The sequence below is a fragment of the Carcharodon carcharias genome, chromosome 14, assembly GCF_017639515.1.
Source record: "Carcharodon carcharias isolate sCarCar2 chromosome 14, sCarCar2.pri, whole genome shotgun sequence".
Taxonomy (NCBI): domain Eukaryota; kingdom Metazoa; phylum Chordata; class Chondrichthyes; order Lamniformes; family Lamnidae; genus Carcharodon; species Carcharodon carcharias.
In genome coordinates, this window is record NC_054480.1 from 104,425,872 (window position 1) to 104,441,728 (window position 15,857).

Here is a 15,857-nt window from a genome sequence, read left to right on the forward strand (position 1 = left end):
CACTAGTAATCCAGAGATCCAGGGTAATGCTCTGCATACCCAGGTTTGAATCCTGCCATGGCAGATGGTGGAATCTGAACTCAATAAAAATCTGGAATTTAAGTCTAATGATGACCATGAAACCATTGTCGTGGTTCACCAATGGCCTTTAGGGAAGGAAATCTGTTGTCCTTACCTGGTCTATATGTGGCTCCAGACCCACAGCAATGTGGTTGGCTCTTAAATGCCCTCTGAAATGGCCTAGCAAGCTACGCAAATCAGGGAGGTAGAAAAAAGAATGTACGAATCATTCAGCAGTGATTTGTGAGAGGTAAATGGGGGAGGTCACTGTAAAAGAAGTGGAGATAATTTTGGTGATGGATTGAATGTGGGACTTGAAGCTCACATCAGAGTTGATCAGGACTGGTGGCTGGTTCAGTCTAAGCAAGTAGCCAAGGAGGGAGAAAGTCAAATGGCAGGCAGCAAGAACAGCAGCCTTGGGTCAGAAGTTTTGATTCATGTATGACAATGTCAAAAAGGTAGTATGCTATAAAAGTGGTCATCTTGGTGTTTTCATGGTGCTACCTGTCAGCAGCATATAGATGGAAGTTAACTATATTTATGGATGCAATTATCAAATGGGGATATGTAAGGAAAATTAGGAAAACGGATAGTTCCACAGGGGACTCTGGTCAGAAATAAAAACCATTGGTGAAGCTATGTTGGTTGTGTTAGAAAATCTAACAGTGGAACCATCGAAAGATTGTTCCATGGGGCCAGACAACAGGAGAGATGATGGAAGAAAGATGATGGAGCAGGATGGTGCTAATGCTACCGAGGTCAAAAAGGATAAAAGGGGATAGTACACCACAGCAGCAATTTGAACAGGATAGTCTTAATGCTATGAGCATGGTAGAAGCTGGGCTAAAAGTACGAGTTCAGAAAGAACTCAGCAAAGTTTCATCCCTCTACTCCATAGTAAAGAACTTTATTGCACCAACACTGTCGTCACTCTACAGGATCAATAATCTCGCTACTCTCCCTACATCGATTTGAATCTGCACATCTCACGTCCTGGGGACACAAGTGTTCAAGGCATCAACTTATCAGAGTAATGTAATACTTAAATGATTTCTTCCTATTTGCTCTTACTTCCCTTTAAACTGCAAAATAAGGTTGCATTTTTTTTAAAACAATAAAATGAATCTAAAATAAGAGATTGAAATCACATGCTAAAACAGATCCATAATCTACAGGCAAATTTTGAAGTGATTAAATGTAATTTCACTTTGGGTTCCATGATTTAGTTTAGTTGCACAAGACCACGAGTGTGGGCAATGTACTTCACAACACTGGCCCCAGGTATCATTTTATTATGCTTTTAAACATGATTCATCCAAATTGATTCAGCTGCTCCTTTCATTACCTTGAAGACTTTGGGCTTGTGGATCAAACCCATGAGGGAGAGAAAACCTCCATATGACCAGCCATGGATGGCAACTCTGTTAAGATCAATGAAGCCATACTTCTCCGCGACCCACTGCAGCCCTTCGACCTGATCTTCAATCTCTACCTGACCCTGTAGAGGACAGGGGAAAATAAGAGACGTAAGGCTTCAATAATTATTGAGTTCCACATTTAAGATTAGAACACCTGAGTGTAAGATTTAAGAACACCATTAGCACAAAGCTTGGAGCAGGTCACATACTTGTTCTCTCAGGTGGAAAAGGGTATAGGGGCTTAAGGGACATTGAGGAGGCATTTGAAGTTCTAAGAACAATGTGAATAGTTTTGATTAATTGAACAAGACTTAAAGTCACATCAGTCTATTTCCAATTTCTCAGTAGCATATCAGGAAATTGTAAATACAACGTTCCAGAATTAAACACTAAGATAAAAGCAAAACACTGCAGATGCTGGAAATTGGCAATTAAAACAGAAAATGCTGGAAAAACTCAGCAGGTCTGGCACCATCCGTGGAAAGAGAAACAGAGTTAACATTTTGAGTCCATATGGCTCTGAAGCAAGAGTCACACGGACTCAAAATGTTAACTCTTTATCTCTCCACAGATGCTGCCAGACCTACTGAGTTTTTCCAGCATTTTCCATTTTTATTCCAAAATTAAAGTCAGACCTGTGGGATTAAAGGTATTAACCTGAATAAATGAAATATTAATTCAAAGCAGACCTAAAAAATTATTCAGGTAGTGATGAATGCTTAGAATTACCTACTTGGTGAGGGCAGGACCTCAGAATTCTATGGAAGGTTAAACTAGACAGGCCGAATCACATCTCTCATTTCTAATTATCTTTTATCATTAGGAGAGTTCAAAATGTTCACTGAATGTCAAGCTGGTGAGTTGTACAAGCTTGATTGGCTGAAGACTACTTGCTCTTCTTTGACTTTTTCAACTATTATAATCGCCGAAGAAACCAATAACTTTTAAAGGGATTTGAACTTCCACTTGCTAGCTGAAAGAATCATAATACGACATGATTTCCTGTTTTAAAACTTTTACTGTAATAAGTTTTTTTTATTCAAGGGATGTAGGCTTTGATGGCTAGGCCAGAATTTATTGACCATCCCGAATTGCCCCTGAGATGGCAGTGGTGAGCTAAGAAATCACAATTGACTAAACACCATTTTCCAATAAAAGGCAACTTTTACTTTAAGCTACAGAAAGTGATGTTCCCCCTTGTATAATTACCCATCACACTCTCCATGGAATTACAGTCCTTTTAGCAAACAGCTTACAGTTGCTCCCAGCTTCCAATGAATTTCTGTATTCCTGTTTTGCTGAGTAGTAACTTTGAGTGACTGCCTCCAGGTGCTTTCCTCAGTTTTCGGCAAGCTTCTTTAATCCACTACCAACAGTAAAGCCTGTTTCAATGTTTCTTCTTCCCTCTGATCATGCCAGAATGAAATCTCCTAGAATCCTTAGATAGCTGCAGGATGCAGCCCTCAATCCCGCACCCAGCTCTGGTTGCTTGCAAAGTCAAACAGCCTTTTCTTCTGCTGGCCACAATACTGCTTGAGATTCATTGATTTATAGGGAAGCCTGTAACCAGACCTTGCAAAATGGCTTCCCTTGCTCTCTTCCCCATGAGGACATGAAACAGATTTGCCTTGCATTCAGGTAGAAATGCTAATTATCTATCCTTGACCCCAATTCTCATTCATCTTATAAATATATGGACAGGTTACAGCACAACTGGTTATAACCCAGTACATGTACAGTGCCTCAAATCTGACGCCCTTGAGACCGAGGTCAGATTTCAGGTCGAATGGTTTGGGCCATGGGCAGCTTGGGTAGGGTCAAGGATCGCTTGAAGTGGGGAAGCTGGTAATTTGTCTGGAATTACACTGTGCCAATGCAGTGCCTAACCAAATTGTCCAGGTAAGTTAATTCTTTAAAATTTTACTCACTATTCATGGAACGTTAATAAAAATGCCTGGTATTTGGATAGTCGGATTTGAGGTACTCTACCTGTAACTTCAACACCTTTTGGGACCTGAGATTCTCAGGCTACTCATTGTAAATCCAGAGACTGCTACCATTGTCTCCATACGTAAATACCTTGTACCTTCTTCTCAGTAAAACAAGCTAAGCCTTCCTTTGATCTCTAACAATCAAACCCACCCAGGCTTATTATTGGAAAGACTGCAGAATGGCTCACATGACCCCCTTCATTTACCCTAAAATTAAAGTTACCATGCCAAGTATCAATCTTATAAACTTCAATTATAACACATCAAGTTAATGTCACTGCTTCTGATTTGGGAAAACAGCATTTTGGATCTAGCAAAGTAAAGTTAGTACATTCATGTTGCCAATCAGTGTTACTGATTTTTTACGTGATTTGTCACAATCATGCCTTCAGGCAATAATGCTTGCCAGTAGGCAGGGGGTAGAAACTCCAAGTCCACTCAATTGACGGTGGGTGGTTACAAAGTGTCAGAGGCCCAAGAGATCACACAGCTAACTTTGGGAGACATAACTCAATAAAGTGGAAAAATTAGAACACAGATTGAAATGTATGCTCATCTGATGAGATGAAAATCATCTGTACCCTAGCTTTAAGTCACAAATGTAAATTTGGGGTCGTGTCAGTACAGTTTCTAATAACATGGCCCCAAAATTTAAAACTAGCTCCCAATTTGAAATTAATTTGCAATTGCAGAGAGTCATAGGATGTGCAGCACGGGGTAAACGGGAACAAAATACTTCGCAAGCAGAATGCTAAGGCAGGAATTTGGTGCAAATGGTAAGTGCTTCTCAAGATGTAATTTAGATTAATAGAATTTGACTAGAACTTTAAAACTGCAAAAGAAACTACAAGCTAGTTAAGATGCGTAGTTAACAAACTGTCTGCAGTGGTAGTTAACTGCCAAACTAAAAGTGGTTGCCTGAATAAGTGTTAATGGCTTAGCAGTTGTAACTTGGATGTGAGCCATAAGCTCCAGAGTGTAGAGCACATTGTGTTCCGGGAATAGCGTTTCATAAACTGAAATGCTAAGTCAGGCATTTGGTGCAAGTGGGAATTCGATGCGATGGTGGGGTTGGGAAGAAGTGCAGCTTTATATTCTGTATTTTACCTCCAGTAGCTGCAGAGTGCCCTTCTTTTGTCTCCAAGTTAGGAGGCTATAACCTGCTATTTTAGTTAACTAGTTAATAATTGAAGTGAAGTAATCAAATAAATAAGGTTAGATAGGCATGGTAGGGCAGGTGCTGTGACTGCAACGTGCAGGAGTTTGCTGAACGAGTTGCAGTCTTGGGCAACCATATCTGTGGTAAGCATCTGCAGCTTCAACAGAATTGCGGAGCTGGTGTCTGTGCTGCAGAGATTGTGGGTCATTGGGGTGGGGATGGCGGTGGAAGAGTGTTACTTGGACATTTTGTTCCAGGAGGCAGTCACAGCAGGGCTCTCAGAACCATAGAAAAGTTACACCACAGAAAGAGGCCATTCAACCTATCGTGCCTGGGACTATAACTCCTCTCCAATAATACCCTCATTCGCTCACCTGTTCACAGTTTGGGAAAAAAGACAGATCTGATGATTTCTAGCAATTGGAACCGATTAACATGCCATAACCAGCAGCTCAACACTGAAGGTACCAGAGAGAAAACTTGGTTCCAGAAAGCTACAGATCATATCTCAGCAAGTAGCTTAGAGGTCATAGGAAGAGCTATTGGCAGAGAAATTAAAAGATCAATATTTATGATTACAGTGAGTGAAGCAGAGCACAGAACCATTTGAACATGATTTGATGTGTCAGAACCTGTCATTTTTAAAGTAAAACAAAGGCTGATTTCCAGGGTTAATTAGCCCACCAGCATAACATTAAGGAGCACACATGAACAACCACATCGATGAAATCTGCACCCTAGTGCCATTATCCATGTCTTCCTAAGAGAAGGGAAAGTAGTTTGGATTTTTTTAATATGTAGAGTTCTTCAGGCTATAAGAACATGGTGAGAATGGACACATTTAGTTAAGAGTCAATTAAAACCACTGCGGTAAAAGGGAAAATACCATTTTGTTTTTGAGGGCACCTTCGAACAAAAGGCCTCGCTGACAGGACCCCCTGCCATCGATCACCACCACTGCATAACCAAGAGACGCCAGAGTATTCAGCCTCAGGTACTTTATTCCCTTGAACGAGTTGTTCACCAACTGGACCTACATGAACAAGGAAACAAATTCTACAGTCAATATTCTTAGTGATCAGGTGAGTGAAGGTGTTAATAGAAAATGCAGGGGCTCCACCAAATTCTCCACTGTTAAGCGCACTGTCCAGTTTCAAATAACTTCGCATATGGGCTCTAGATTCCTAACTTGGCAGCTTTACAGTAACCTGCTTAAAAATGTATATGTGGATGTCAAACAGGGATCAATTATAAATTACTATGAATGAAAAGCGTCCTGACAATCACTGAACAGCTACAATAGTATGCAGAGTACCTCTATCTGGCTGAGCTACTTTAGAAGTGGAGAACATAATCTGGCGGAAATGTTTTAATCCTGAAGAATTTTAAACGGCTAGCATGCAAATGGTACAACTTAGCACTTTCAGAGAGGTGTTATACTGGCTGTGATCACACATTTATAGTCAATTTAACAATTTACATAAATGTAAATACTGTAAATCATGACATATATGACGACTCCAATTTTCGAGACCTAAAAATCATCTTTTTGCATATACACATCCCCATTAATGCTAAATTAAGTGGCAATGCATTATAATCACTTTCATTTACTTTCAATTTTTATTATGTTAAAACTTCCACAGCTCCCGATACTGATGCGAGTCAGGATCACATTCTGCAGAACTCCACATTTCCAACCTGTGATTTACTTCTCGTTATTTTTTATGGACACAAGATTACAGACCACAAATGTGCAATTTTGCAATGCATTCCTCAGTATATGCCAGGAGCAAATGCAGCAGACTCGACTTTTTATGCTTGTACAGAAGGTGTATGCATTTGTTGGAACACTGCTGTATTTAAGCCACAGCCAATATATCTCACTAGCTTTATGATGGGTTAAGTCACAAAGTGGCAAACTTCATGTTTGCCGTCTTCACATCATTTCCTCCACGTCAGTTGGTTTGTACGTGGGAGGGGTTAGGGTTCTTTCCCCATAGCCATGCAAATGTTTCCTTTTTAAGTATTCACCCAGTATTCAGAAGTTATTTTTGAATCTCCTTGCTCTGTTCTTTCCAGCAGTGCATTCCTGATCATAACGCCCTGCAAAAAATAACTTTTTCCTCATTTTGTCTCTGGCTCTTTTGCCAATTACCTCACATAAACCCTCTGCTTATTGACTCTTATGCCACTGAGGGCTGTGCAGGGATAGGTGAAAGCAGCTCAAGGAGATGGCTTCTTATAGAGAAAAACACCAGAGTTAGTTGTGGCTTTCCAGGATGATGGGCTGTTTTGGAAAAGGAGAAGCCCGATAATGCTTTATGTGGACTAACAAGATCTAGTTACTATCGTTAAACCAATTGTGAAAGATACAAGTATTAGCACTAAGCTTGGCCTAAATAGCCAAGTGGTTATGGTACTGGGTTTGTAACCCCAAAATCAAGAGTTCAAATCTCATAATGGCAAACTATTGAACAATGTAACTTCATCTGAATAGGTAACAGATGGAAACATGTTTGTACTTGAAAGAGTTACAGAGCTGCTTTGCTTGGCCTGAATAGCCAAGTGGTTATGGTACTGGGCTTGCAACCCCAAGATCAAGAGTTCAAATCTCACAATGGCAAACTATGAAACAATGTAACTTCATCTGAAACAGATGGAAACAGGTTTACTCAAAAGAGTATCAAGAGTTCAAATCTCACAATGGCAAACTATGAAACATTGTAACTTCATCTGAAACAGATGGAAATGTGTTTGGCCTAAATGACCAAGTGGTTATGGTACTGGGTTTGTAACCCTAAGATCAAGAGTTCAAATCTCACAATGGCAAACTATGAAACAATGTAACTTCATCTGAAACAGATGGAAACAGGTTTACTCAAAAGATTATCAAGAGTTTGAATCTCACAATGGCAAAGCAATGTAACTTCATCTGAAACAGATGGAAATGGGTTTGTACTTGAAAGAGTTACTTTGCTTGGCCTAAATAGCCAAGTGGTTATGGTACTGTGTTTGTAACCCCAAGATCAAGAGTTCAAATCTCACAATGGCAAACTATGAAACAATGTAACTTCATCTGAAACAGATGGAAACAGGTTTACTCAAAAGAGTATCAAGAGATCAAATCTCACAATAGCAAACTATGTAACTTCATAGCTTGGCCTAAATAGCCAAGTGGTTATGGTACTGGGTTTGTAACCCCCAGATCAAGAGTTCAAATCTCACAATGGCAAACTATGAAACAATGTAACTTCATCTGAAACAGGTTTACTCAAAAGAGTATCAAGAGTTCAAATCTCACAATGGCAAACTATGAAACAATGTAGTGACTGATACATTGATAGATTTCACTCATTTAGTGCTCGCTTCGGCAGTACATATATTGAGCTTGGCCTAAGTAGCCAAGTGGTTATGGTACTGGGCTTGCAACACCAAGATCAAGAGTTCAAATCTCACGATGGCAAACTATGAAACAATGTAACTTCATCTGAATAGGAACAGATGGAAACGTGTTTGGACTCGAAAGAGTTACAAGTCTTAGCACCTTAGGCTTGAGGGATCTAGATGGAGACCATATATCAGGAGGAACACAATTGGGTGATTTGATAGGGGAAAAGTGCTCATGACATGAAGGCAAAGGAATGACTGAGAAAACTAATGACTGCAGAAAAATGGCAGGCCATAGGCTAGATGATTGGGAGTTTAAAAGTGCACTTGTGAAATTTGTAATGGCTGCCCCCGTGTTTAACCAAACTGGGACTTGTTAAAAATTTGTATCCATTGAGGTTTCCTTCCACAAACACTATAGTGCTATTTAAGGCATGTGGTAGTGCTATTTACAGCCATGTGCTAAAGCTCCTCCTCCATATTTGCAAATATATGTTGCACCAATGCGTTATAATTCCAGATGGGAAAACTTGCTAATAATTTGATGTAAACTGACAACTTCATAGGGTAATGGTGGATTAGGCAGCAAGGCATTTGGAAAAATGCCATTAAATAGGTCAAAAGGCTTTCATCCAAAACCTCATCTTGTGGGAGATCTCTCCAACACTAACTGCCTACACACAGTTCTTGCACATGTTTAAAAAGCTGTTGCTTTGGGGAAGTACTCAAAACCATTCAAGCCTACATGACTACTTGCCTCCATGAATCAGCTGCAGTGTGTAAAAAGTAAAAGGAAAAACTAGAGGGTAAAGTGTAGAACAAAAAAAAAGTAAGACAAGATCCTCTTTTAGTTCACTTGGTGTTGACAGGCAGAGAAATCTACCTTCATGATTAAAAGTCATCGAACCAGATGTAAAAATATAAAATGCTGTAAATACTCAGAAGGTCTAGCAGCATCTGCATAGAGAGAAAGTGTTAATGTTTCAGAACGATACCTCTTTCTTTCTCCACAGCAGTTGCCAGACCTGGTCAGTATTTCCAGCCTTTTGTTTTTATTTCAGATATCCAGCATCCATACTGTTTTGCTTTTGCTGCTGTCAAATAATAGTGTGCACACTTCCCATTCCACTCTTTCCCCCTATACAAGTTCAAATAGCAGAAATGTAGGTCAGCAGAGCCAAGGCTTAGAAGCTCAGCTGTGTAGAGGTACTCATACATTTTACTGAGCTAACATCATGTGCCTTAACAACAGAAAATATCTTTTTGCTTGTTCAGCCTGTCTTATTAGGGCATTGGTTTGTAGGTTTACCTGATGCAAAGTAGGAAGATAAGCTCCCAGTGATAGGGCTACTTAGTCTGGCTCATTAAGGTTATTGTTTAGACAATCAAAAATGCAGAATACTGTATACCTGCGTTACTCAGATTAGCCAGTAAATGACATATGGTTTGTTTATGAATCTCTACTGCCAAGTATGTAGTCTTGGAACTTCTCAACTCTAAAGAGGCTCCCAACTTGGTTTCATCCCAAACAGAACAATCACTAGCCACTAATAGGCAATAGGCACGAGACACCATCCTTTAAGGGTATAGTTTAGATTTTTAAAAAATTGAATTCACATGCTAACCCAAATTGGAAATAGATTACTGTTCCTTCAATCTGGTTAGGCAAAATCCTGGAATTCTCTACCTGACACTACCACGGGAGTACATTCACCACAAACCATGTAGCAACTTGAGGTGGTAGCTCATCACCATGTTCTCAAAGGTAATTACGGATAGGCAATGCATGCTGGCTGTGGCAAAAATGCAAAGATAGGGGAAAAAAAAGCTTCAGGAACATCAAAATAATATTTTTTCTTCAAAAGCTCCTCTTGCACTTATAAAAACTTGCTGGCTGTTTAATTGAAAAAATGACCCAGACACTAAATTAAAATGAGAAACCATATCGCCTGGTAGCCTTACCTGTGGTCCCCCATAAACAAAGAGGATAGTGGGGTGCTTGCGAGCTGGCTGCAGGCTGTGAGGTTTATATAACATGCCGTACAGCTTGAAACCAGATTTACTAGGGAAGTTGAAAATTTCAGGTGGCACATAATCAGGGGGACAACCTGTTCAAGAGAAGGGAGAAAAGTTAGAACTTACTCTACAAAGTGACAACGATTCAGGTCAGTTTATCAAAGTTTTGCCCAGTCTGTACTGAAACTAGTGGCATTAGCACTGTTCAAAGCTCAGTTGAAGCTCCTCCAGAGACCAAAAAGATAGTACATAGAGTCTAGCATTAAAAGAGACCGCAGGGCAACATTTTGATCCTGAGTCTTTGCTGAACTAGTTGATCTCAGCCATCAGGACAAGTAGGGCTCTAAAAATGATCTCAATGCCCTTACGCCAGGCAAGAAAAATATTAGTCAGGGCCCTTGCCCCTAATCATTTGCCGGCTACCTGAATTGGCACAAAAAACAGCATCATGCTTGGTAGTATGGTCTACCAACACTTATCGTTTAGGTTTATATAAGAATCATCTTCACTAGGGTTAAATGCGTCAAGCAGCTGGCATACGGGGCTGCACCAAGCAACAGTCATTATCTTCAGAGGGAAAAAGCCCAGTCAGTCATGCTCTATGATCATTTATTTTAATATTGCCCCTCTTCCTATTTAGACTGCTTGAAGCTGTCTACTGGAGCACAAGTGCTTTAGTCTGCACAGGCCATTTATGTGCGTTAAGGCCACATGAAACATTAAATTAATGTTCCCGTTAAACTGTAAGAATTTTAACTTGTGGATTTGAACATGATTTTGATGTGCTGATTTCAACAATCCAATGAACAGGAATGCTAAAAAGAACCCTTTGCAAAGCCCAGGCTCTCAAACTTTGAGCACGACACAGCAGTAAGAAGTGAACACAAATAGAACTAAGCTGCATCGGCTTTGAGGACCTAGAATGTCGGGGCTGACAAGCCTTAGTCTGCATACCTGTGTTCTGGATGCCAGGGTTTCCAATGTAAGCCACCCTATGATGAGCAACAGAATGCAAAACTCCTTGCTCTATGGTGGACCTCCACCTAGTGGTTGATCAAGGAACCTTTTAGTTTTATTTCTTTTGAATTTCAGTTACAGGGCACAAAACTTGTTAACTTTGTTTAATGGCTGCAGTCACTTTCTTCATTACTTATTAAACCAACACTTCATCTTTCTAGAGGCTTTGACTTTTATTGGGATACAACTCTGTGGATACCAACTGCACACCGGTACATCTCTATGGAGACCATTTTCATGTGTCTCAACAGCAAACACTTGTAAGTTTTTGAAACATTGGGGCCATCAGAGCCGAGCCTACTCTGTCCTCAATTGACAAATCTGTAATTCACAGAGGAGTTAGCTAACCATAATCAAGAGCAGGATAACAAGATGATTTTCCCCTCTCTAGTCAGGCTAACCAAGGTTAACCCATTTGTTCCTTTTGCTCAGGTAATTCAGCATTAACCTGGAATTGCAGTTAACATCACCTTCGGGAATTTTCTCACCTTAATTAGCTGAGATATTGCAGAATCCCAGTCATAGTTGCAAAGACAGTAACAACGGTGGAAGGTGGTTATTCAGCAAATAATCCACTAATTTTAGGGCTTTTGACAATGGCACCTAATTTCAGGGACAACATATTTCATTCTTTGGGAAGATTTTTTAATATATTCTCTCGACTGGCACCTATCCATCCAAACAATATAATAGGAATCTACCAATGTTTAAATCACAAAATAAAGAGATTTTATATTCATATAATTACAATAAAGCTATTTGTATTCACCAGAAATATTATTTGCAGGCCATGATTTGCAAAATTGGTGAATCAAGTTGGTTTCTACACAGAACACTAGGATAAAGTGCATATCCCTTTTTGAAGTTTCCTGCAGTAATTTCCAAGTAGGCACATGTTCCACACCATGACTTTTCTTTGCATGATTAGGAACTGAACCAAAGTAAATATGTTCAGAAAATTCAGTTGTATTACTTATCTACCAGTGAATGGTGTGTGCATGCATTTCTGCAGTTTTTCCATGTCTTCTTACTCTGATTACAGAGGAATTGGAACTTGGTGAAAACAGTCCATTTTACTGTTAACCAACAAATTCTGAAGACTAAAAACATGCCCACAAAGAACTCCCCATTATACTAGATTCTAAAAACAAAAGATCATACAACTATAATACTTTCCTCCCCCAATTTTCTCCTTGCATTAATTTCTTGCTGGTGTGAAGAAAGTCAGGCATTTAACCATCTCCAGCACTTCCCTGAAGTGGAAATTCTTCTCATGAGCTTGGACAGTGAGTGACAGTGGGGGCATTCCACTGTGAAAGTCATCACAGTCAGCCCAGTCCTGTCCTTACCAGACATCCACCCACATGCTATGGGGAGATGGTACTGGTAATATCATTGGACTAGTGATCCTGCATTCCAGACTAATGCTCTGGAGACGTGGGTTCAAATCCTGCCTCAGCAGCTGATAGGCTTTAAATTCAATAAATAAGAGATCTGGAATTAAAAGCTAGTCTCAGTAATGGTGACCATGACAACTATCAATTGTAAAAACCCATCCAATTCACTGATGTCCTTTAGGGAAGAAAATCTGTCATCCTTACCTGGCCGTGTGACTCCAGATGCACAGCAAGTGACTGACTCTGAGCAGCCCTCTGAAATGGCCAAGCAAGTCACTCCATTCAAGGAAATTAGGGATGGGCAACAAATGCTAGCTCTACCAGTGACACTCTCATCCAATGAGAGAATAAATAAAAAAATGCTGAAGGCACTGGATAGCAGGAATACTAGCTACATTCCATCCCCTCCCTACCCCACCCCATTTTAATTTGCCCAGGGGCAATGAAGCAAATTGTAGTGCTCCTGTGGCCACTTTGGTGGAGATTACAGCTGCACCAACGAGGCAATGAGACTATAATTGTCTGGTCTCTGCCTTTATCAATGGAAATACTGAAAAGATAGCTACATTTAAGCCCATAGGAAGTATTTGCTTATTCGATGCAATAGCAAATTCTATCAGGACACTCACCTGCAGCTTCCATCATGCTGGCACAGAATTCTGGCATTTTGTGCAAGTGGTCGTCTTCAGGGCCTGTCAGTTTGTATATGTGGACACAGGGAGGCGTGCTGACATTACTGTAATGGCTGATGAACATGTCAAAGTTCTGAGGAAAATTTAAGAGAGTGCATTGCTGTTTTATAAGATCACTAAATTCCTCAGCTGTGAAAAGTACAGGCTCATGCACATTAATATATTAAATCGTGATTTTACACAAAGCGACCCGAAGTGAAATCTTTGCAGATCCAAGACTCAGTTAACAGTGTTGGAGATGCCCCGATAAGTTGCCAAACAGAGCAGTTTTATGTTTGAGTGTTCATCTTTACTCTTCTTCCCACAAACGAGCCTAGTAGCCAGTTTCTTCCTGTTTTATAGCCTACTGCTACTCCCTGTCGGGAAGCACAATATGAGCCAGTGGGTGAGAATCGGTGTCATTTTTACTGTCAGTTTATTGTCCTCTTAGAATAAATCCACATTGTGTAGCCTTAGTTCCATTTCTTACTGAAGAACCTGTTCCAGAGATACATTTGGAATATATCAGTGGCCAGCACTGCATGCAATTTTTTTTTCACACATTCATGGGGTGTGGACTTCGCTGGCTGGGCCAGCATTAATTGCCCATCTTTAACTGCCCTTAAGAAGTGGTGGGGAGCTGCCTTCTTAAACCACTGCAGTCTATGTGGTGTAGGCACAGACAGTGCTGTTAGCAAGGGAGTTCCAGGGTTTTGACCCAGCGACAGTGAAGGAACAGCGATATATTTCCAAGTCAGGATGGTGAGTGATTTGGAGGGGAACTTCCAGGTGGTGGTGTTCCCATCTATCCGCTGCCCTTGTCCTTCTAGATAGTAATGGTCATGGGTTTGGAAGGTGCTGTCGAAGGAGGCTTGGTGAATTCCTGCAATGCATCTTGTAGATGGTACACACTGCTGCTACTGTGTGTTGGTGGTGGAAGGAGTTTGGTGCCAATCAAGCGGGCTGCTTTGTCCTTTGATGATGTCAAGCTTCTTGATTGTTATTGGAGCTGCACTCATCCAGGCAAGTGGGGTGTATTCCATCACACTCCTGACTTGTGCCTTGTAGATGGTGGACAGGCTTTGGGGAGTCAGGGGGTGGGTTACTTGTCGTACAATTCCTAGCCTCTGACCTGCTCTTGTAGTCGCAGTATTTATATGGCTAGTCCAGTTCAGGTTCTGGTCAATGGTAACCCCAGGGATATTGATAGTGGGGGATTCAGTGATGGTAATGTCACTGAACATCAAGGGGCGATGGTTGGATTCTCTTTTGTTGGAGATGGTCATTGCCTGATACTTATGTGTCGTGAATGTTACTTTCAATTTGTTAGCCCAAGCCTGGATATTGTCCAGGTCTTGCTGCATTTGGACAATGACTGCTTCAGTTGTCCAGGTCTTGCTGCATTTGGACAATGACTGCTTCAGTATCTGGTGAGTTGAGAATGGTGCTGAACATCGTGCAATCATCAGCAAACATCCCCACTTCTGACCTTATGAAGGAAGGAAGGAAGGTCATGAATGAAACAGCTGAAGATGGCTGGGCTGAGGACACTACCTCGAGGAACTCCTGCAGTGATGTCCTGGAACTGAGATCACTGACCTCCAACAACCACAACCATCTTCCTTTGTGCTAGGTATGACTCCAACCAGTGGAGAACTTTCCCCAGATTCCCATTCACTCCAGTTTTGCTAGGGCTCCTTGATGCCACACTCTGTCAAATGCGGCCTTGATGTCACGGGCAGTCTCTCTCATTTCAAGAGTTCAGCTCTTTTGTCCATGTTTGAACCAGGGCTGTAATGAGGTCAGGAGCTGAGTGGCCCTGGCGGAACTCAAACTGGGCGTCAGTGAACAGATTATTGCTAAGCAAGTGCCGCTTGATAGCACTGTTGATGACCCCTTCCATTACTTTATTGATGATAGAGAGTACACTGTTGGGGTGGTAATTGGCCAGGTTGGATTTGTCCTGTTTTTTGTGTACAGGATATACCTGGGCAATTTTCTACATAGCTGGGTAGATGCCAGTGTTGTGGCTGTACTGGAACAGCTTGGCTAGGGGCGCAGCAAGTTCTGGAGCACAAGTCTTCAGTCCTATTGCCAGAATGTCAGGGCCCATAGTCTTTGCAGTATCCAGTGCTTTCAGCATGCTGATAGGTCCTTTGATTTATTTTTAGTTTTCTAACTATATTTACGAGTTTAACAAAAACAGCAATGGAGTAACTAATGAGATTAATGATAGATAAACCTCATGGATTTGTCCTTTTCACCCAGGGTATTAAAAGTATGAGGAAATCTTCCAAAACTTTTGATTCAAGAAACGTCCCTGGGATTGGAAAACTACTCTTGTCACTCCTTTATTTAAGTAGGGGAGGGGAGACAAATGAGGAAATCACAGGCCCATTAGTTTAACGTTGGCTGAGAGAAAGTTACTAGAATCTATTAGGGATAGGGTGACTGAGCATAGGAACTTAGGGCTTAGGAACAAGAGTAGGCCCTTCGAGCCTGCTCTGCCATTCAATAAGATCGTGGTTGGTCTGGTTGTGGTCTCAATTCGACTTTTCTGTCTGCTGCCCATAATTTCTTACTCCCTTATCTATCAAAAAATCTATCTAACTCAGCCTTGAATAAAATCAATGACCCAGCTCACTGCTTTCTCGGGAAGAGAATTCCACAAATTAATGATTCTCAGGAAAAATTTCTCCTCATCTCCACCTTAAAGGGAGATCTTTTATTCTTAGTTC

The 15,857-nt window shown here is 40.9% G+C and overlaps 1 protein-coding gene across 8 annotated transcripts in view; it reads right to left on the reverse strand.

Annotated features, from left to right (window-relative positions):
* The window catches only part of dpp9 (dipeptidyl-peptidase 9), a 95,325-nt gene that overhangs the window by 5,605 nt on the left and 73,863 nt on the right, over positions 1 to 15,857 (reverse strand). For all 8 annotated transcript variants that reach the window (XM_041204603.1, XM_041204605.1, XM_041204604.1 and 5 more), the window contains 4 exons: positions 13,078 to 13,213; positions 9,981 to 10,126; positions 5,515 to 5,661; positions 1,406 to 1,558 (listed from right to left, as the gene is read on the reverse strand). In XM_041204603.1, coding sequence (XP_041060537.1) covers positions 1,406 to 1,558; positions 5,515 to 5,661; positions 9,981 to 10,126; positions 13,078 to 13,213 — 582 coding nt within the window. The remainder of the gene's footprint in view (positions 1 to 1,405; positions 1,559 to 5,514; positions 5,662 to 9,980; positions 10,127 to 13,077; positions 13,214 to 15,857) is intronic.